The 21876-nt window shown below is 42.3% G+C and overlaps 1 protein-coding gene across 4 annotated transcripts in view; it reads left to right on the top strand.

Annotated features, from left to right (window-relative positions):
• NUP93 (nucleoporin 93) overlaps positions 1-21876 on the top strand; it is a 105091-nt gene that overhangs the window by 56780 nt on the left and 26435 nt on the right. For 3 of the 4 annotated variants that reach the window (XM_025920835.2, XM_086689392.1, XM_086689393.1), the window contains 2 exons: positions 12113-12175; positions 17444-17572. In XM_025920835.2, the coding sequence (XP_025776620.1) occupies positions 12113-12175; positions 17444-17572 (192 nt within the window). Of the gene's footprint in view, positions 1-2107; positions 2129-12112; positions 12176-17443; positions 17573-21876 lie in introns of those variants that run through there. The other variant, XM_025920838.2, reaches the window with a different exon arrangement.

The following is a 21876-nucleotide window of genomic DNA, read 5'->3' as shown; positions in this document are numbered from 1 at the left end:
TCAAAATGCTTTAGTAGTTGTTTCAGGAGTTGAATCTTCACAGAACTGAGTATCCGAGAATCCTTTTAACTTGATACCAAATTTATAAAGCCAGCTGTTCCTGCAAGTCCTACTGCTCTAGCTGTTATTCATCCTACTCACTGAATGCTGGTTTTCTCTAATTGATAGATGTTTTTGAAACTAAGGGAGAGGAGGATTTTCACATCAGTCTTTTCATTGAAATAGGAAGGCTCACTTTCCTGAGCCCTGTTCAGAATCCTACAAAGATTCCATAAATCTTACATAAATCTCAGGGTTGCAGCATAAGAGCCTAGATCTCCGTATAATTTTTGTAACCCTGGGAAGGACATTTAATATATTAATTGTTTAGATGTGTGGTAGAATGCAAAGGGATTCCTTCCCCTTGATTTTTACAAGGCTTGCACTCAGAAATAAAAGAGTTCTGGGGCAGCAAACTAGAACTCCCATTTTAACTGCAGCTTTGCTTGCATAAAATGGTTGGTTGGATGGCTTGACGGGTGTCACAAAGCCTTCCATTGAAATTTTTAAAGTGAAACTTGGTTGAAGATTCTGATCTTATTTTCTTTCTCTGGCTTTATGTAAATCACATACAAGGTACTCTGGGGAGATAGCAGAGACCCAGTTGCTTTCCGGGTCTTTGCCTCTACCATGGTCTACTCAAGTTTGGCTCCTGGGAAGAGGCTCTCCTTTCTCATACTTATAGGGGGTTCCCGAGTCTCTTCAATCTAGAAGCTCTTTGGTTTTCTCATGCAGTTTTAGCCTAGCTGCTAATAAAGAGTCAGGGGCTCGCTCTTTTTGCTACAAAAAAAAATATTCATATCAAACCTTTGACTGCTCTGGCAGTGCCATAATGTAGATAAGCAAGCATGTCGGCCAGCCCGCTAGAAACATTCCGTGGCACTAAGATGGCAGTGAGGAAGGAGTAAAATGGCGTCACCACGAACACTGTGATAAGAGGTGGAGCGCATGAGTTATTTTTCTTTAATCAAGTTTGAGGACACCTCTAGTAGCACTGCTTTGCCAATTTACAGTTATTTTTTTATTCTGTTAGAAGATGGAAATTTTGAGATTTTCCTGAAGTAAAAGACTTAATTAGCATTTATATCTAAATAGCTTCCAGTTGTTCCTTTTAAGAAATTGGTGACAGATATGGATAAAATACATTTTTAAATATTTTATATTAGTGCTTTTGAAACTCCTTGCTTTGTGTTTTCTTCTTTCTTTAAAAAAAAAAACATAGAAACATAACTTCTTCCAGTAGAGGATGGATTTTAGAAAACAGGACAGTATGAGTCTCCTTTATGACAAGATGAAGCCAGCATTCCTATGAAAAGATGTTATTTGTTTTTGAGTCTGTTTTCATTCTAGCTCTGTGTGGGCTTTGGTTATTTTATATATAAAATATATGTTGCCACCTTCAAAACCCAAGTTCATTTCTTTGTGGTTCAAGGTATGGATTATTTTGGAAGTGAACTGTAGTCATGGTAGTAGGACAATGCTAATTTCTTACCTGTTCCCATGTCTCATGGAGTTGGAATTTCGGGAGCCGGCCTCAGAGTTTATGAAGTATTATCAGCTCATCTTGCAGTTAGATAAAGTACGGTTTACAGTAGTTAAATAACTTTCTCAAGGTCATCCATCTGGAAAGCCGTTGATTTGCCCTAACTTCAGGCTACCTGACTCCTTATCTTTGCTGTGCTGTGTATGCTACTGTCTACATCTGATTGCCTGTCTTTCTCTTTGTGGGCTCACTGGTGACTGGTGGCCCTAATGGATTGAGCTTTCGGCAAAACCTATATTTACTTCAGCCGCTTAACTCGTGGAGATGTTCCTACTCGTCTTGCCAGAAATGACTTAATTGAACTGTGCCTGGAGTCTTCCCGGGCCTGTGTTGATAGGCATTTATAAATTTATCATTTATAAATGAACATTGAAAAATAAGACATTCTGCAAGTTGAGCTTTTAGGTCCATTATGTTGTCTCAGCTCAGAGGAGGAAGTGCTCATCTCCTGGGATAGTCACGAGCGTCACGTCCGTCTGCCCCGAGCTTCGATGGAGCCGGGCATTCTGACGGCCCCTCCCAGCAGATCATTCCTCCAGCTGTAAGGTATGAGGGATCCCATAGTGCAGGCTTGTCCCTTTTCCTAGTAAGGATGGGCTGGGCGAAAGGTCAGTTTCAGGCTGTTTGTATTCGTAAAGTGGTCTTGCTCTCTCTCCTGTTGTTTGTATTTGCCACTCCAGCTAAGCAGTGTTTTCTGTTTCCTGTACCCATGGTGATTAATGGTGAATGGTGTATCCTGTGGTATTCCCTCAACACTGACAGGGTGAAGTCAAAACGTTTCCAAGCTTGAGGTTTTAGAGAGTGCAATCCCAACGACTGTTAGCAGGGCAGAAGCATACCGTGGCAAATTCCATGCGAGACAACGGAAGTTAGAAAAGTCTCTGGCTCGTTTTAGTGGACTCCAGACAAATGTTTGAAAAAGAATTTCTGAATAAGAAGAGACTGCAGCAACACCAAAGCTCCCTTTTCTGTGACGGCCATGATGATCCATCCCATAGGCATAGGCAGTGCTGCATAGTGGGAGGGGCTGTGATTTCCGACTGCAGTGTGAGTGACTGACACCGTGTGCCAGTAGGGAGTTAATATGACACGTGGTTCTCAAACATGGCCTTCCCCAGCGACGCGCCTTTTGCTTGCTAAGTAGAACTGGATCTTGAGCGCTGTGGAAACGGCCTGGCATGGCCTGGCCAAACCCACTAGGTTCCCACCTCACTGGCTGGGAGACACACCCTCCGCTGTCAACTCTCACAACCCCCCAAATCTTGCTTTTGTTTCCTGTTTCCAAAGGGAAAAGACACTAGATAGCAAAGCAGGGGATCTGTGGCTTGTTTTTTTAATACAATATGAGGTTGTTTTAGTGAGTTCTTTTAGAGTGGGTTTGGGGGATGGTGGGGGCAGCGGTGGCCATGATAAAGGCCATTATTGGAGCATTCCCATTTTATACCGCAGTGCGTTTTGAGTACCCAAGGTTCTTTGAATGTGGACCGATCCGTCTCCAAGATGGAAATCAGTTCCTCAAAGACATATTAAAACATTTTTATCATCCCTTAATGCGTATCCTCCTTTTCTTACCTTCCTGTCACGTCAGGTGGCTGTGGGATTAATATTTTTTCGATCTGTTCATACCCTTGAGTGAGGAGAGGGTTCTGGTGCTGGTTTTTAAAGCCAGACATACTTTGCCACACTGTTACATACCATTTGCAAAACTACATTGAAGTTTTCTTTTCAGAATCCCCCCTGTTCTTATGTCCCCAAAGGTTAGCCCTAGCAAGTGCACTAGTTTTTTTTTGGTGATGGTAGGGAGGGGGGTGCGCAGGGAGATAAAATGTTCAGAGTTGCTGACCTTGCTTTCTCCCATGGGGCCACCTCAACGGTCTGAGAACAGTTGGCTGGCTGCCCTCCCTCCATCTCTGTCTTGGCTTCTAGTGTTCCTGTTCTTCCCTGCCCCACTTCTAGTAGTGGAGAGAGAAGAGGATGGCCAGCAGAGGCCCAGCCACTGCAGCGTGGCACTTCCTGCCGCATCATGGCCTCTTTCACTAGGACACAGGCTCTGGCTTGTTTTTCATGAAGTGGTAAGGTTATCAGCACTGAGCAAGCCACATCATCTCCCCAGACCTCTTGTGACCAGCAGGGGAAACTCATTTATGCAACCCTGAAAGGTTACTGCAGGGCTTTGCTGGATTTGGGAGGCGGGGAGCGGTGTTCTGCCGAAAACTATTTTTTCTTCCCTAGTGCCTAAATCACCCTCATTTACGATCCTACTTATTTATATTGTGCCCTTACTACTTGATCCCCCTCTGCACGTGGCCCCCAATGACTGAGCTGAACAGATTGCTTTCCTTTCCTGGATGGCCAGAGGTAGGTAACGTAACAGGACTGCCCTGGGCTCCCTGCAAGGGCACAGCTGGGTTTGCAGCAGTAGCACAAGCGATTTAAATGGCCCTCACAGGAGGGACAGCCCTTACTTAACCTCAGCCTTACTTTGCAAGGACGGTAACTCAAAGTGCTGATAAGCAGCCCTTGCTTCATGACTTGGTGTAGAAATAGGAAGAGGCATCTAGTAGTTATGTGTCTACATTGTGTTGACAAGGGAGGTGTGCTGTGCCCTCCTGCACCCCTCACTACCGCACACAGGAATGGCATGTCCCTGTTCTCAAAAACCTTCCCTTCTGGGTCATGGTGAGTCCCGCCTCTTACATTGTCTTTCTTTACTCAGTACTGAAAATCTTGGAAGTTGGGCTTTTGTTGTATGGTAATTACTTTCCCTTCTCTTTCTCTTCTTCATTCTTCTGTGGGCTGGAGAAGATAATAGGAAGGGGTCCACAAAAGGCAGTAGGTGGACTCGTGTGAGTGGCTCTCTCAAAGGCCTGTGGCTTTTCCAGACGGCACAGACAGGTGAGATGGAATTTCATCACGCCTGGATTGGCATGCCCTTGAAGAGACCAGGCATGCCAGCCCCCTTAAGTCAGTGCTGCCCGGAAGGCCCTAGGCAGATCCAGAAGGAGGCACTGCTCAGAGCTGTGTGTTCTTAGGTTTAGAATCTCCTTGGACACATTGAGTTAGATTTAACCTGTGAGAATTTGTAGACCATTCTTTAAACCAATTTGAATTATGGGAGCGACTGATTTGTTTTGCCTTAATGGACCCAAATCTGTCACCTAATTGCGTGGTCCTTTGTTTAGCCCAGTAGTAGAAACCAGGTACAAAATGGGACCCTGAAGCCTGACAGTGACAGATGGCCTGGTGCCCATGCGGCGCCATGTTACAGCGACAGGGTTTGCCACCTGTGGCTCCAGAGCTGCCTGCAGGCCTATGGATCTGCTGAGCTGGCAAATGGTGGGACTCACAGCCACTCTTGCAGGGTCTGCTGCCACCTGCTGAATGAGAGTGGCTAGACTTTTGCATAAAAGCACAGTGAAAGATCCTACAACAGCATTAAAAACATGGTACAGTTGGTGATGTCAGCTGCCAGCTTAGCACTGCTTTTTGCAGGGGGATTTTTTTTTTTTTTAACACTTATTTTTGAGCAAGACAGAGCGTGAGTGGGGAAGGGGCGGAGGGGGTGGGGGTGGACACAATCCGAAGCAGGCTCCAGGCTCCGAGCTGTCAGCACAGAGCCGGACGCGGGGCTCGAACTCACAGACTGCGAGATCATGACCTGAACCAAAGTCGGACACCCAACCGACTGAGCCACCCAGGTGCCCTGCAGGGGGATTTTTTAAAGACCTCTATCTATGCATCTGCTTTTTAAAATATGATGCGGTCCGTGAAGAACAGTTTAAAGTATTAAGTTTTGTAGAAAACAATCTATGGGATTGACTCTAAATACCCGAGTTGCAGGATAAAGCCTGGATTTGCTATTCATATCGTATTCCTTGCAAAAGAAGATTTCACTGTCTCTTAGGTGTTTTAGGCTGACATTTTATGTATTCTTACTCTATTGCGTTAAATATTTCTCTGATGAAATAACCAAACATGCTATAAGACCATATGAAATCCCCCCGAATTTTAAAAATGTTTAAATTTAAAAATTTCTCTGTTCATCTTTTAGGCTTTATCAGTAATGAACATCTCTTTGCACCTGCAAATTCCTCGAGGCGTTCTCCGTGGGCACCACGAGGGAGCTAATGAAAAGCGTGTCCACGCCATCTGATAGGCCCAGCGGCTCTGAGCACTGGCAGGGTTTCCTTTGTGCCCATCTGAAAACAGCATCTTGCTTTGTCCTTCCTCACTTTCTCCTCAAGTAGCAGTTTTACTTTTGTAGAAAATTCACCCAAGAGAAGGTTTCAGAAGAGGTCATTTGTTCAGAAACTGGGAAGATGGGAAATTTAGGAGAGGTTAAGGGAATAGGTATTTTACTCAGAATGAGCAGAAGCAGGATAATGGGTATAACTGACACTCCTGTCTTTTTAGAAATCAGACACTTCTCCATTTCACTATCTAAAGGTAATGGCTACTTGCCGTGCTTATTGGAATTCTGGTTTCCATCTTGGAACAGACCCTCTTGAGGATTCCGTCTGTTAAGCTTATTTTTTGATCTGCTTAGTTTTCTTTTCCTTGTTTCATTACCTTCTTAGCTGTTGCTTATATCTTGGCAATGTTTTTTTAATCCACAGTGACCATTGTCAACTGTCACTGCTTGCTTGTGTTATTATTTTGATTTGGAATTTTGGTTACAGATCTATTAATTTGTACATTGTATGTATTAAATGAGAGAAGATACAAGGCTTTTACAGCACTCACTATGTGTTTTGGTCAGATACCTTCTCGTAGGCAGTCTGGCCTGCTGTGGGGGCTTCACTTTGAATTTTTGACAGAGTAGATTGCAGTTGACAGTTGATCTTTTGAAGGGGAAGAGACACGGAATGGTCTTTTGTGTTTTGAAGGGGAAGGACCATGTAAAATACGGCTTTTGCCATATCATTGTATCTTTTTTGTTTAATTTTTTAACGGCCAGGAAATCTGTGTTCAGAGTCTTCATTTCAAACTGTTTACGTAACTGTCCGGCAGAGCACTTCTTCCTTGTAGACGGGAAGCACTTTTCGCCATCTTACTTTCCTAGCTAAAATGGACACCGGAATTCTTCTCCCAGAGACCCTTATTTCTCACAGTTCTCACTTTTGGGAAGCAAATAAGCTAAGAGAATTTGGCCATTTGACAAAAACATCCCTGTGCCCACTCCCGTCTTCTGCAGTAGGAGTTAGCTGCCACTTGTATTCTGAGACCCAGTCTGCCTGGTGACTAAAAATAAGGCCGTTTCATGCCTGTCTTTCCCAACGTGCGCCATTTCAAAGCTCGTTTGGCTGTCAGGTACCTGAGATGTAACCACACGTTTTTTAGGAGAGTTGGCTTAGCTTGCGGTTATGTTCTGGGTGGTTCTTGGTTAGTACAGGTGTCCTTTGCTTTTCAAAAGTTTGTGTTATGCCACTTTGCTTTTATAAAAGACCTACATTAGTACCTGTGTGCTAACCAAGAGGAATTCAAAGAGGACTTTTGTTTTTATGAAAAAGGTGAAAAGCAAAAATAGCCTTCAGCATCTGTTTTGTAGCAAGCAGTTAGAGAGGCAGCGTGCACCGGGCAGTGGTGGCGAAAGCAGCATCACCAGACTCCTTCCCTGGGAGCCACACCGGCATCGCGGCCTCGGCCTCAGCCGCCAGAGCTCTTTGAACTGTGTCTGTGAGCATCTGTGCTTTCTTTTGATTTATTTTGTGCATCCATTAACAAGATGTGCCTCAAGGTATCAGAAAAGCCTAAGAGAGTTTATTTTTGGGGTCTGGGAAAACTCGGAATTTTTTGCACAGGTGTTAATGGTAATTGCTTCTTCGCTTTCTTTCTTTTTAACTTACGAAAGGGTTCAAAGGTATGTTCTACTTTCAAATAGCAGAAGAAACCTTTATACATTACAGGGCAGCCCACTTCCTCTGTTAAAGATGGAACACGTGGCTGGAGATCTTGGACAGCTGTACAGTGTGTATTGTTCCACAGCAATAAACAGTAATGATATTTTGAGACGTCATAGAGTTGACATCTAGAGCAATGATTTCCAGCTTTTTGTCTGTGATCCTTAGAAGCATTATATTTTACACCATGACCCACTTCATACATATAAATGCTTGCAACTATATAATTGAAAGAAAACTTTCACAAAACAGTGTTTACGTATACCACATATCTCTGTTGCATTTTATTTCATTAAAAAAAATGCTAATCGATTTCATGACCCATTTACCAGTTCTGACCCACATTTTGAAAAACACCATTCTCAAGGAATGCCACAAACTTGATATTTATTTGTTGTCTCATTCTTCCCCTCACTGTGTGACATAAGGGGAAGAAATGAGTAAATATTGAGTCATAAAATATGTTTATTCTACCTTGATTTGCTGTGATAGAGACAGTATGGTAGGATGGAAAAAGGTAGAAAAGGGGTCAGAAAATTTGGTTTCTAAGTCTAGGCTTTGCTACTAAGGAACTAGGTGATCTAAATAATATGGAACCACAACATTGTAGGGTTGATAGAAGCTCTAGAAACCATCTCGTTTGGCCCTTTCAACGTTTAAACCTATATTAATTAAGGACATGCATTAAAGTATGATCCAGTTAGGCAGCCCTGAGAGATAGCTTAGTATTGGGTTAAAAACAAGGACTAGACCCAGATATGTGTAACGCACACCTAGCATGGCGTCATCCCCATAGCCATGAAAGGGTTCGCCCTTACTTGTACTGGTATAACAGAATTCTCTGAGCCTTCAACTCATCATTTGTAAAGGGGAACTAATAGGGGACAAAGAAAACAAACTAAAGATACTTTGCTTCCCTCTTGGACTCCCACCTGTTTAGAAAGAAAAGGAAGTTTTTCTTTATTTTCTCGATTTAGAAGAAAATAAAATATAGAATAAATAGAAGTACTATTCCCTAAGTATCTCAGTAACATTTGGTCTCTTGAGAACTGTGTTTAAATTTTGCCTCTTCCTTATCCTTGTTGGGGTCCCTTGGTCCAGTTAGTTAAATGCTCAGATTCTCTTTCTTACCTGTAAAATGGGGAAGGGGTGGATGGGGGCGGGGGGAGTGATCATGCCTGTTTTTTCATATTGTTAAAAGATTAGCCATAATGTCTTTGAATTGCTTAGAGCAGCGTCTGGCCCTTAGTTGCTTGCTGAATGGGAGCTATTATATGTTACAGAAAGCTTGAAACCAAAACGCATTCAAGGAGCCAGTTAGAAGAGGGTCAGTTTCCAGGACTCTGGCAGTGAGGAGCAGTATACAGATGGGGAAGTCAGGAGTAGTTATCTTACTTAGCAGGCCAGTAGATGTTTGTGGAGTGTTCTTTTACTGAGTGGGCCAGCAATAGACTGGTTAGATGGGAAACACTGAGCAATTAAAAAGTGCTTGTTGGCAAGAAGAGGGGACGTTAGGGATGTGGTGCTCTGAGGGTCACAGCTAAATGACTGGCATCCTAGTGGGAGGTGACCAGGGTCTTCTTTGTAACAGGGAGCCCCACCCGATGAGAAAAGGCACCTTCAGTTCACCCTTCATGCCCTCAGTCCTGCAGAAAGCCCATTCTCTGATGAGCTCTAAAGGCATGTCTCTGGGATGCTAGATGTTAGAGGTGCCTCACAGAAGGAATTGGAAGGAAAGGAAACATGTGGAAAAGGGAAGTCAGGGGAGAGATCTGTGCGAAACTTGGGCTGAGGCAGGTATTTTTCTGCCCGACTAGTTCTTTAATTTGTTATTTTCCCTTGAGGTGTGTGTTCTTTAAAGGAAAGTAACTGCCACTAGATGGCACACGGATCCCGACACTATTCCCACTGCATAAATTATTATTCTTTTAAAGATTCTTTTCGAAAGATAGGTCACCAGTGTGTTGTTTTTGAAAATCAAATATGATATGTAGCCTTTTTTTAGTGTTTCATTTTAGAGAGGAATAAAGGATTAAAAATTGAAATTCAAAAGCTATGTATCTTGGGGGTCTAGTTTGCGCTATAGAAGAAAGCTCAGTTGTTGAGGTATGTAATGGCTCATGGTCTTTGTTCATAGGAAGATGATGTCTAAAATGTGATGCTCATGCACAAGTGGTTGATTTACTTATCAGTGAGACTTTTGGAATGTAGGTTTATAATGAGTATTTTCAAGAGGAGTATAATCTGCCCCTAAAGCAACATCTGTTTTTCTTTCTTTCATTACTACTTGACATTTCATCTCTTAGAAAATTTGGAATTGTGTTTCTTACAGAAAATTACGTTGCTTTTAAACAAATGTATCTGATTATTGCTTTGCATCTGTGTTTTAAGAGTGTGTGTGTGTGTGTGTGTGTGTGTGTGTGTGTACACGTACCTGGGTTAAATGTAGACGTGGCTACATTGAAGGAATTGGATGGATGGGCTGGTCACTGGAAAGAGCAGAGGAAGTCCAGAGGGAGCACGGGGTGCTGGGCACAGCCCCTCCCACCCCAACTAAAAAGAAAAAAAAATGACACCAGGCCTGGTTAGGCAGTGGTTGTCACCCCCTTACCCCAGAGGTGGCTTGTGTGGACAGTCCACCTCCCAGAGCAGCAGCTGGGAAGAGGTGCAGCAAAGCACAGTCTATGCCTACTCTTTGTTTGCAAGCAGCATTCAGTGACAATTCCATAGCTTTGTTTATAAACTGTGATACTAAAACCTTTAGCTTTAGCCAGTAAAGACTGCTTGTGAAAGGGAAATTACAGTAAAGGTTTGTTGAGTTGATTCATTTGCTGGGAAGGGTATAAGGATCTGTTAAAATCCTCCCCATCATCTCGTGTCTGGTTTCCCATCATCTCACATCTGGCCAGAGGCAGGGATGTGGTGATAAGCTGCCTCCTTCTGAATGCACCACACAGGGTCCTAACTTTATGTGCTCTGGTTTAGTGAGGCCACTGCATTAGCAAACAAGTGACGATGCCTTTCCCCACCCCACCCCACCCCACCCCACCACCAAATAGCAGTGTAGGTATTTGGAGCAGCCTTCATGTTGTGCCCTCAGCTGCCACAGGGACTGCCCAGAGCAGCCTGTGAGGGGAGCATTTCCTGGGCTCCTGGCCATTACCCTTGTTCATTCCAATGTATTGCCAGATTGGGGTGTGACAGGTGTGGGAGAATCATGGGCGACTACGTAAGAGATCAGGGAAACCTAGAACATTAGTAATATTTTATTTAAATTTATATGCCCAACTATAGTACTTCTCTCCCCACCCCCCTGCCCGCACTGCTTTTCCCCCCCCCATAAGAATCAGCAACTTCATATCTGGGACTGCTTGAATAACATATATTAAAATGTTATAGTTGTTAAAATATAATAGGTGACCAAAAATTAACCATGGGGAGCCTGGGTGGCTCAGTAGGTTAAGCGTCTGACTCTTGATTTTGGCACATGATTTCGTGGTTCGTGAGTTCGAGCTCCGCATTGGGCTCCATGCTGACAGTGCAGGGCCTGCTTGGGATTCTCTCTCCTTCTCTCTCTGCCCCTCCCAAGCTTGTGTCCGCTTTCTCTCTCTCAAAATAAATAAATAAACTTAAAAAAAAATTAACCATACAGTAAATTTTTTAAAACTCAAATAATGGTTTTTTAAATGTAGCATATCTTAAAATCTTTAGCTTAATTCTACTCTGTATTATGTTCCCTCAGAGAGTTCATATTTTTGGGCATTTCTCTCTTTGATGTCACCAACAAATCTAAATCTAATTGATTCCAATAATAAAGCTACATGTATTAAACCTTGAGTCAAGCACTTGATTGCATTATCTCATTTAATATTCATTTTACATATGAGTAAACTAATAGAGAGTTTGGGTGACTTTGCACAATTCATGCCATCAGTAAATGGAGGCACCATGATTTGAAACTAGGTCTGCATTGTGTTACTGTGTGGTTGTGTTTTGTAGGCATTTAGCCCCGTGCATATTTAACCAGACTTGTGGACTGTCTTCTGTTCCTCCCACTCATATTAAACAAGCAGCTGATATCATCGGACCTGAGATAGGGAGTACACATGGCAAAACCCCAGAAGAAATGTGTAGATTTTGGGGGGAGGGTATCCCAGCCATTGACGAATACGTGGAAAACACCTGGATGAATGAATGGTGATGCTTCTACTGCGGTAGGAAGAAACTGGAGAATGCATTGAAAGCAATAGAGAAATCTAGACCAAGAAGCACTGTGAGTGGCCACATAGGTAAAGCTATATCTGTAATGTGGGCCGTTCGGAAATACTGAAGAGCAGTCTTGACTGTTCATTCACATTTGATATGTTTACAGGACGTGGACTCATGCTGCTGTTCCATGGGGACTTTACTTTCTAACGGCCATCATGTGCTTCCCACAATGAAAGGAACTAGGAAACATCTGGAAAAACCATCTGTTCTGATGGTTTTGAGTTAAGAAATTTCTGTCAGGGTGAAGGTGGACAGGATAGTACATATCCTTATAGTTATTTTTTCCCCCTACAGTATACTTTTTTGATTACTTGAAGGTTAATTTTAACCTCAGTTGTGTCATTTTTTCCCCCTTTCCTAGGGTTTCCTGAAGAATGAGAAGGATAATGCCCTGCTGTCCGCCATTGAAGAGTCTCGGAAGAGGGTAAGAAACGGCCCTAGCTGAACTGTGAGGGCATAGTGTATACCCGCAGTACAGGTTCTGGAAGCTGGAGCCTGTGTCCTAGACCCAGCTCTCCTACTTAGTTAATTCACCAGAGGGAGTTCTAGGGAGTTGGAGGAAGATACGATGCTTGTATCTGTGTGTGTATTTAGTAACTGAAATGCATCTGAAACATAGATTCGCCAGTTAATTATTAAATTAATCCTGAAGTGGAAGGGTCAGACAATTCATTATTGCAGTATAAGTGGTATTTTGATTTCTACTGAATCAGCAGTTCAGAAAAGCAGGTATGACCATCAATAATTTTCCTTTGTTTCTTTTCCTTTTTTTTTATCATACAGTTTGACTTTCTGTGTTACCTTTTATATTAACAATTTCCCCAAGCTCTTAAAAAAAAAAAGGCTTGGAGCTTGGTGCTCCAAAGGATGATAACTAAGTCGGTGAGAGCGGCAATACTTTGCATCAGGCATTCCCTCAAGATACTTCAAGATTGTTTACTAACATGTGTTATCTCCATTTTTTTCTGACAAGAATTAAAAGAACAAAACCTCTCCAAAACATCCCATTATGGAGTGAGAGATTTTTTAGGCCACTGGAGTCCTTTACGGAGGGAGGAGGAAGGTTAGCAGTCATGTGAACTTGGTTCTAAAAATGCAGCTCTTCCCCGGAAGGAGGCTGGAAGGGTTCATGCCAGTCTGCCAACGGTGGCTATCTTGGCAAAAGTGAATTAGGGGTGAAGGGAAAACCTCCGTTTTGCTGTTTACTTTATAACTCTTATATCAAGTAGAATATGTTTATGTATTATTTATGTCGTTTAAAAAAATAATAAAACATACGCTTCTCAGTGTGCTTCATTAAAATGTTCTTTGCAGGTGGAAATGTCTCAGGAGGGCTGACGTGAGTGAGATAGGGCAGCAGGGGAGCTTGCCAGCTCTAATTTATAAGAAGATGTTCCGAAGGCATTTCTTTAAATGACCAAAAATTTTAATTGTCAGAGTAAAAAACCCCTAAAATTTTATTAAGTATATTTTTGGCAATAGTATTTATCCCTGGAAATAGAGGAATTCACTTGATTCAGATTTGAAAAAAAAAATTTTTTTTAATGCTTTTTCTTGTTCACACTTCAGTGAGTTACTCACCAACATTGATTCTCCTGCTGTAGAGAACCAATGAAATTAAATTAGGATTGTCAAATGCCACTGAGCCTTATTAATCCATTTACCCTGCGGAATGTGTTTCTGGAATTGGCAGCCTCTGAACGTTGTGCCATACTGAGACTAAATGTGCAGCCAGCCAAAACATTTAAGTGACATACCACAGTGCAAAATGTGTGCATATATATTTGTGAGGGAGATGTTCCGGTGTTGGGGGCCGGCATGGGGGGAGACCTTTCACCTCTCTGGACACCAAGAGGCTAACCACTGAGCAAGAATTATTTTCAAACAAAAGGTGAGCAGCTTCCTGGCATTTTGGTGGTAATTTCATGTTTGAATAACTTGCCAATGTCCTGCTGAAATGCCAAGAGGGGCGCCTGGGTGGCGCAGTCGGTTAAGCGTCCGACTTCAGCCAGGTCACGATCTCGCGGTCCGTGAGTTCGAGCCCCGCATCAGGCTCTGGGCTGATGGCTCAGAGCCTGGAGCCTGTTTCCGATTCTGTGTCTCCCTCTCTCTCTGCTCCTCCCCCGTTCATGCTCTGTCTCTCTCTGTCCCAAAAATAAAATAAACGTTGAAAAAAAAAAATTTAAAAAAAAAAAAAAAAAAAAAAAAAAAAAAAAAAAAAGAAATGCCAAGAAAACAAGCTACAAATCCACAAATGTGTCCTATCTTTTTCCATTTGGTGCATCCCAGCAAAAACAGAACAACATTATCAGAACATATGTAGAGTTTTTAAAAGCCAGCAACAGCTCAATAATAAACGGGTGTGAAGTCAAAGCATATTGCCCTCTTCCCTTTATGAAATTGGGGTTCGAGTGCTCCCCACCTGTTTTTAATTCAGTTGCCCAGTTCTCTTCCTGCCTTCCTTTCTTAACTGTGTTCAAAGAGATTTACACACGTAATGTGAAAGATTCCAATTTAATTTATAATTTCTCCACTGCTCTGTCATTTTCTGTGGTTTGTCTTTCCTTCCTTTTAATTTTTACACATCCACACAGCCTTTGAGGTTATTCCTTTTCACTTCCCTTGGATTTCTTTCCTTCTTGTCCCTACTGTTCCCTACCTTTCACTTTGTCTCAGACCCTCACTGTCCTTCTCTTAGTTGTCAGTTAGTAGCTCTGTCGATCCTCTCTCACTAGCTCTTCTGGTTGACACTCTTCTTTGTACCTAATCCAGTGGTTCAGATGTGGGTCTAAAGGGAATAGGCTGGAATAGGGCAGATGGGTGGCTGATCATTCCTGATTAGCCCACAAATTCAATGTTCATTTAGCTCTAATGTAATTAAGATAAGCTGGAGGTTGCATGGTCAAAGGAAGAGAATTTTAATGTTGGGCCATTTATTTTTATTGGAAGCTCCTTATCACACTAATGATGAATGGAACCACAGTGCTGTTCATTCAGGTTGTGGTGCTGTTTCTGAATGAGTAGCCTGGCATACTGCTCAGATGTATCTGAGGATTTGAGCCCAGAAAACTGCCAGTTTTCAAAGGACTTCCCTGTGTTCTTGAAACAGGAGTTCTTGGCACGTAGGTGGGCAGCCTGATGAATAGGTATTGCTTAATTCCCACTCTTAATTCCCATTAAGGGTCACTCTGACCCTTAAATGGTGCTGGAAATGTGTCCCCACCGTCCTTATCAACAGGGTCTCTGGGTAGTATATTGTCTGTTTTCTTCAGCTGCTTTTACTATCCTGCCTTTCTTTATCAGCCAGAGGGCTTATCCTTAAGAAAAACTCTTGCATCAGTCTGGTGTCCTGGGTCAATACCACAGCTTAGTGCCTCACCTGTTGCAAGCTCAGAAAGCTGTACGGTCTGTCAGCCTTCCCCCACCTCCTTATTTCTGCCTGCCCTGGTCCTCGTGCCACATCACCCTTCATTTTCCGTTGCTGGGAGAGGCTCACCGCTGAGGGAGTTGTTGGTTTGACCACTAAGTGGGAAGAGTTGAGAAGAAATTGCAGTTCACTTGTGCCTGATTTCTGGTTATCTTCTAGGGAAATCACCTCTTCTCTTACCCTGCCACCGCCTTTCTGTTCCAGCGTACTTCTCTCTCTTCAAAATGTGGAACTCTCATATTTCAGTTCACTAATGTAACGAGACAAAGTGATTTTTTCCTTGGATATTTTTTCACTCCAGGCTAACTGACTGGAATGGTTCATTCTGCCTGACTGCAGCAAGAAGCAAGCCAGGTGGAAGACTGTAAAGTTTATGATTATAATTTCTCCTGTGTCTTTAGAATACATATTAGAGAAGAGTTTCATTGATAAATGGGCCAAAATCAGACTTGCAGGATATGCCAGCCTTCTTCCTAATCATTTGTGTGTGTGTGTGTGTGTGGTATCTACCTCTTTCACATTTTAATAAATATCGGTCCATACGCAAACATCCCATTGGTAGGAAGAGTGTATGTGATTTTTCTAGCAGTTTCCCAGAGCTCATGTATATGGGTATTATCAGTATAAATTATGTGTTGCCAAAAGTAAAATAGGCATCGCTAATACTCATTCCCTTGGTGCTGCCTAATTAGATGCCAATCTGATAGCAAATGAAATGGCTTTTTGAAAAGTGGGCTTAAGCTGACAGGAGACGTGGTCTGCCAATTAAAGAATAATAGACTAAGAACTTAGGTCATGATTTAGTGTGTCTAGAAGTTGCTTTCACTGATCTCTTCAGAAGGTTTTGTTTTGTCTTCTTCCTTCCCTCCCTCCCTTCTTTTTTGTCTTTCTTTCTTTTTCTTCCTTCCTTCCTTCCTTCCTTCCTTCCTTCCTTCCTTCCTTCCTTCCTTCCTTTCTCCTTTTCTTTCTGAGCACCTTTATTTTGGCAACAACCTGCTGTATCACTACTAGACAGGAGTGAGGTTTGCCAGACATTTCAGTAGTGACTTTGAGCACAGTGGTAGGAAACCTGATTGTAGAAGGCTCTGTTTTTGTTTTACTGATTTGCCTCCTTCTATGAAAATATTACTGTCTCTAAAAAAAATAAAGACACTGGGAGAATCTTTTGTTTTTGTCTTTTCTTAGATGCTTATTAAAAACCATGGATTTATATAATCCAATTAAAAATACTTCAGTTTAAACTGTGACAATTGTAATATGTAGTCTTATTTCAAAGGTTTAAAATATATATTTATCTTAATGAGCGAATGAAAAGATGTTCAACATTGCTAGTCATTAGGGAAATGTAAATCAAAACCATGAGATAACAACTCACACCCATTAGGATGGCTACGGTCAAAAAAAAAAGTCCAGAAAATAGTAAGCGTTGGCAAAGAGGCAAGGGTGTAGAGAAACTGGAGCCTTTGTGCATTGTTGGTGGGAATATAAAATGATGCATCCTCTATGGAAACATGGAGGTCCATCAAAAAAGTAAACATAGAATTACCATGTGATCCAGCAATTCCACCTCTGGGTATATACCCCAAAGAACTGAAAGCAGGAGCTTGAGGAGAGATCTGTACATCCATGTTTATAGCAACATTACTCACAATAACCAAAAGGTGGAAGCAGCTCAAGTGTGCACGGACAGCTGGATGAACAAAATATGGCATGCACATACAATGGAATATTAGCCTTAAAAAGGAAGGAAATTCTGCATACGCTGTATAGCACGGATGACCCTCGAGGACATTATACTGAAGGGAATAAGCCAATCACAGCAAGGCAAACATTGTATGATTCCACTTATATGAGGTACCGAGAAGTAGTTGAAGTCCTAGAGATGGAAAGTCGTGGTTCCCAGGGGCTGGGGGAAAGAGAAAATGGAGCGTTAGTGTTGAATTGGGGACAGGATTTCAGTTTTGCGAGATGAAAGGAGTTGTGGAATTTTACGGTGGTAGTGACTACACGGCAGTCTGAACGTACTAATATCCTGAACTGTACACTCAAAAATGGTTAAGAGGTAAATTTGTGCGTGTATTTTACCACGATTAAAACAATCTCTTTGACGTGTTAGACGCTAAGGATAATTTTTTTAAAGTAGATTGCTTTTGCTCTACTTATGGAAAGATGAGAATCTGAGGGACTTTTGAGTTTCTGTTGAACTTTAAAGGAAACGGTGTTGTTTTCCTGTTGGGGTCATCTCCCTCTGTTCCTCTCTGACAGACCTTTGGCATGGCCGAGGAGTACCGTCGAGAGTCCATGCTGGTTGAGTGGGAGCAAGTGAAACAGCGAATCCTCCACACACTGCTGGCATCAGGAGAAGACGCGCTGGACTTTACTCAAGAAAGCGAGGTAGGTTGAGTCCAAAGGATAAGCCACTGCCGGGGCGCCTAGGTGGCCCAGTCGGTTGAGCGTCCCACTTCGGCTCAGGTCATGATCTTGCAGTTCGTGGGTTCGAGCCGCACGTTGGGCTCTGTGCTGACAGCTCGGAGCCTGGAGCCTGCTTGGGATGCTGTGTCTCCCTCTCTCTCTGCCCCTTCCGTTCTCATTCTCTCTCTCTCTCTTTCTCTCTCCTCTCAAAACATGAATAAACGTTAAAAAAAATTAAAAAAAAAAAAAAGATAAACCACCGCTAATAAAAATGTGACGTCAAGGAGTGCTTATCTGCTAGACTACTGGCAGTCTTGGCGCAGGTGATCACTATCTTCTCCCTAGAGACACTGTCTTCACTTGTCCTCCAGGATGCCCACATTTGCTGGTATTTCCTTCAGCATGTCTGGCTGTTTCTGCTCAGTGTCCTTTGCTGAATTTTTCTGACCCCTTGACCTGTAGATGTTTGGAGTGTCTGGGACTCAATCCCTGACCTGCTCTTTCTCCCTCAGTCGCTGCCCTGTTGATCTCATCTGGGCATGTAGCTTTAAATACCATTTCTATGCCGAAGACTCAGATTTACCTTGCAGCCGCAAACCCCGGACTCATTTATCTGGTGGCCTCTTGGTTCTGCTAGCATGTTTCGTGGCCATCTCAAGCTAAACGCGTCCGTACCTGAGTCATGATAGCAACTGCCCGCCACCTCCCTTTCCATGCCAGCCTTCTCTCCCCACAGAGTTTATCCTGTCTACATAAATGGCAATTCCATTTTTTCACTTGCTCAGATCAAAAACTTCAGATTCAGTTGTGTAATAATGTGAGCAACTGACCCATAATGGCCATTCCTTACTATTGTTATAAAAAAAAGTAGTTTCAGATGACTTAGAGGTGCAGATTCAAAAGTATAATGTGAAAATTACCATGTAAGACATTTCAAGTAATATTACCAATGCTTCCTGGTAAATCTTTTTCCTACAATTTGTTTCATGGCTAGCTAGCATTCATTTCTCACAAGAGATAGGACACCTGAGGGTCAGAGAGACATGTAATATACTGGTTAGACTCAGGAGTATTGGCTCTACACCATCATTCTGTTGAAGTCTGAGTTTAAGGTGAGTGGCTTGGCAGTTTATCATGCCTACGGGGTAATAACTGTATACATCCCATATCTACACATCTGTTCCTGACTTAAAAACCAGTTTTTTCCATTAAGTTAGCCCCCAAATAAATGCTAAAGACCTTTCTGTTAGGAAATTACTTATTAAGGATCCTGTTCCACATTTCTTCCACTCAAAGACTTCAAAGACTAAGATCAGAGTCTTCGGGAAAGAATTAATGTATAAAACCCTTGGTCAGCCTAATGTTTCATTCTCTATTTCTTGTGAGTCTGAATAGATAAGTAGAACAGCTCATGGTTTTATAAACTTCATTTTTTAAAATGGTGTTAATAGGTTGTGGTCTGTATTGGGATTTGGAAGTAATTATAAGCTGCTAATGAGATGTTCTTTTTTGATTGCTCTTTTCTTAAAAATAGGTTAGTCTATTTAGTAGAATTCTCTTCCTTGACCTCCAGTCCCCTTGGAAGAAAGTTATCGATAGTTTTGCTGTTCTCTATTGTGACACCTAGCAGAATGGATAGCTTTGCTGTAAAAGCCGGCAAGGGATGTGGATGGTTCTCTCTTCAGATTACCTAGGGAATTGCCATTTTCTGGAACCTTCTAGGTTTTATTTGTTGCTGTTCTTTTGAACTTCTTTCCTGAAGTATAATATATATACAGAAAAGTGTGCACATTGTAAGTATGCAGTTTGGTGAATTAACACAAATGGCACAGACCCAGATGAAGAAACAGATGACTACCAGCACCCCAACAACCCTCCTTGTGTGCCTTTCCAGTCACTGCCTCTCACCACCACCAATGGAACCACTGTCCTGACTTCTAACATCATAGTTTAATTTTGCTTGTTTTTTTGAATTTTATATAAATGAAGTCATACAGCATATGCTCTTGTTCCTGGCTTCTTTTGCTTGACATTCTATATATTGTTGCATGTAGTTGTGGGCCATTCATTCTCATGGCTGAGTAGTATAACTACAATCTATTTATCTGTTCTTGGGTTGATGGACATTTGGATAGTTTCTGGTTCTTTGCCTTTATGAATAGTGCTATTGTGAACAATCTTGTAGGTTTCTTTTGGTGAACGTATGTTTGCATCTCTGTTGGGTACAGCTAAGAGGGGAATTGCTGGGTCAGAGGGTATTCAGCTTTGGTAGGTCCTGCCAGACGGTTTTCCATAATGGTTGTATTGATGTACCCTCCCACCAGCAGTATGTGAGAATTCCATTTGTTCCATACCCTTGCCACACTTTTTTTTGGGGGGGGGGGTGTTTTAAAATTTAACCATTTCTACAGGCTTCTCCCTTGTAATTTTCTTCAAGATGATAGAAAGGTGATGCACGTCTCCATTTGGGCAGACATTTTCCTCTACCCTATTTGTAGAGTCTTCATGGTATGAAGGCCAGAGATAGGCTTTGGAATTCCCGGGCCTGAGTGTCCTTATTCTAAATGGCCTCTCAGGAAGAAGTGTCCTAAGGAATGTAGAGCATGTGCACAGTATGGTGCCTCGCCCGGAATGGCAGAGAATGTGCACGCAGCACATCCCAGCAGTCTTTATAGTGGGTGTTCGTGTTTGGTAAGCTACACATTAAGTTTATTTTAATCATTTCAATATGGATTTGTCCCTTTTTAGGGATTTCCCTTGGTTTAATAAAGTATCTCCAGAAATGTGGGGTGCCTGGGTGGCTCAGTTGGCTAAGCGTCTGACTCTTGATTTCAGCTCAGGTCGTGATCTCATGGTTTGTGAGATCGAGCCTGGTGTGGGGTTCTGTGCTGGCAGCACAGAGCCTGCTTGGGATTCTCTCTCTTCCTTTCTCTCTCTCTTGTCTCTCAAAATAAATAAACATTAAAAAAAAAAAAAAGAGAGAACACATGTGCTTTGAAGCAAGGAAGAGGCTTTTGGAATCCCTGTGCTATACTTGCATGTGGTTAGTGGGAGGAAGAACACCCCCAGTGCTACACTGCTTGCATGACAGCACATGGGGTTTGAGCAGTGTTGGGAATCCTTGGTGTATCTTAGCCAACTTTTAAAACAGTATTTAAAAGTCAACTTTTATCTAACTTCTGTACAGTCTAGTGCCTGTGTTGGTTTTAGACTTAGTCAGTAGATGGGTCTGTAATGTATTGTCTGGGAAATGACTGAGCCTAGCAAGCAACAGGCTCCATTGAGAAGCTAAGTTGTAGCTTAACTGCAGATAGCGAAGGTAACATTTCACACCGTGATGTGCGAACACTGTGTGTTGAATATAATGTCTCGTTTTGATAACGGACTTAATACCAAATTTGTTCAATTCCTAGTCACAGAACTCTTCTACATTTTAACATCTCTGAAATCAGGGTGTGTCTTAAATCCAGTGTCATAATTTAGTTGACAACATTTTTTCTTTCCTGGTGGTGCATAAATAACATGTCTTAATAGTAGATGATGTATTAAGATTCAATGCAGTACAGTAAAGTAGAGACCAACAGAGTTTAATTGGAAAACTCCAGACTGCATGATTTCAAACTGTGTTTCATGACTCCCTGGTAGTTTCCTGGGGCCGGGAGGTGGGGGAGGGATTTGTTTCACATATCAGAATTTGAATAGGATTTCAAGTATAGAAAGAGCTCTGCAGTTCTTTCAAAAAGAAGTTCAAAAAATCCAAACAGGCCCTGGGGCACCTGGGTGGTTCTGTTGGTTAAGTGTCTGACTTCAGCTCGGGTCATGATCTCGCAGTTCATGGGTTCCAGCCGTGTGTCAGGCTGTGCACTGACAGCTCAGAGCCTGGAGCCTTCTTTGGATTCTGTGTCTCCCTCTGTCTCTCTCTGCCCCTCCCCCACTTGTGCTTGCTCTCTCTCAAAAATAAATAAACATTAAAAAAATTCAAAGAGACCTTTCATTTTAACATCATGCTGTATCAAACCTGAGCACCTCCTTGCACAGTATGCTAATGGTAGAGATGTATGGATACACTTTTGAGGACTCTGCCACCCCCTCCCTCCTCCCGCACAAATGTAACCTCCGACAGCGGTGCATGTGCTGTCCCTGCCAGTTCCCTCTCACGTATCCATGTGCACATTGGTCCATGTACGTTCATCTGATCAGTATCAGTTTATTCCATAAATGACACCATTTTATATATTAGAGTCTACAACTTATCATTATGTTTTGATTTTTTTGAACTTATTTTG

This window comes from Puma concolor, chromosome E2 (genome assembly GCF_028749965.1).
Source record: "Puma concolor isolate L17-30 chromosome E2, mPumCon1.1.hap2, whole genome shotgun sequence".
Taxonomy (NCBI): Eukaryota; Metazoa; Chordata; class Mammalia; order Carnivora; family Felidae; genus Puma; species Puma concolor.
The sequence above is the reverse complement of the archived record's forward strand: the minus strand, read 5'-3'. Positions and strand labels throughout refer to the sequence as shown.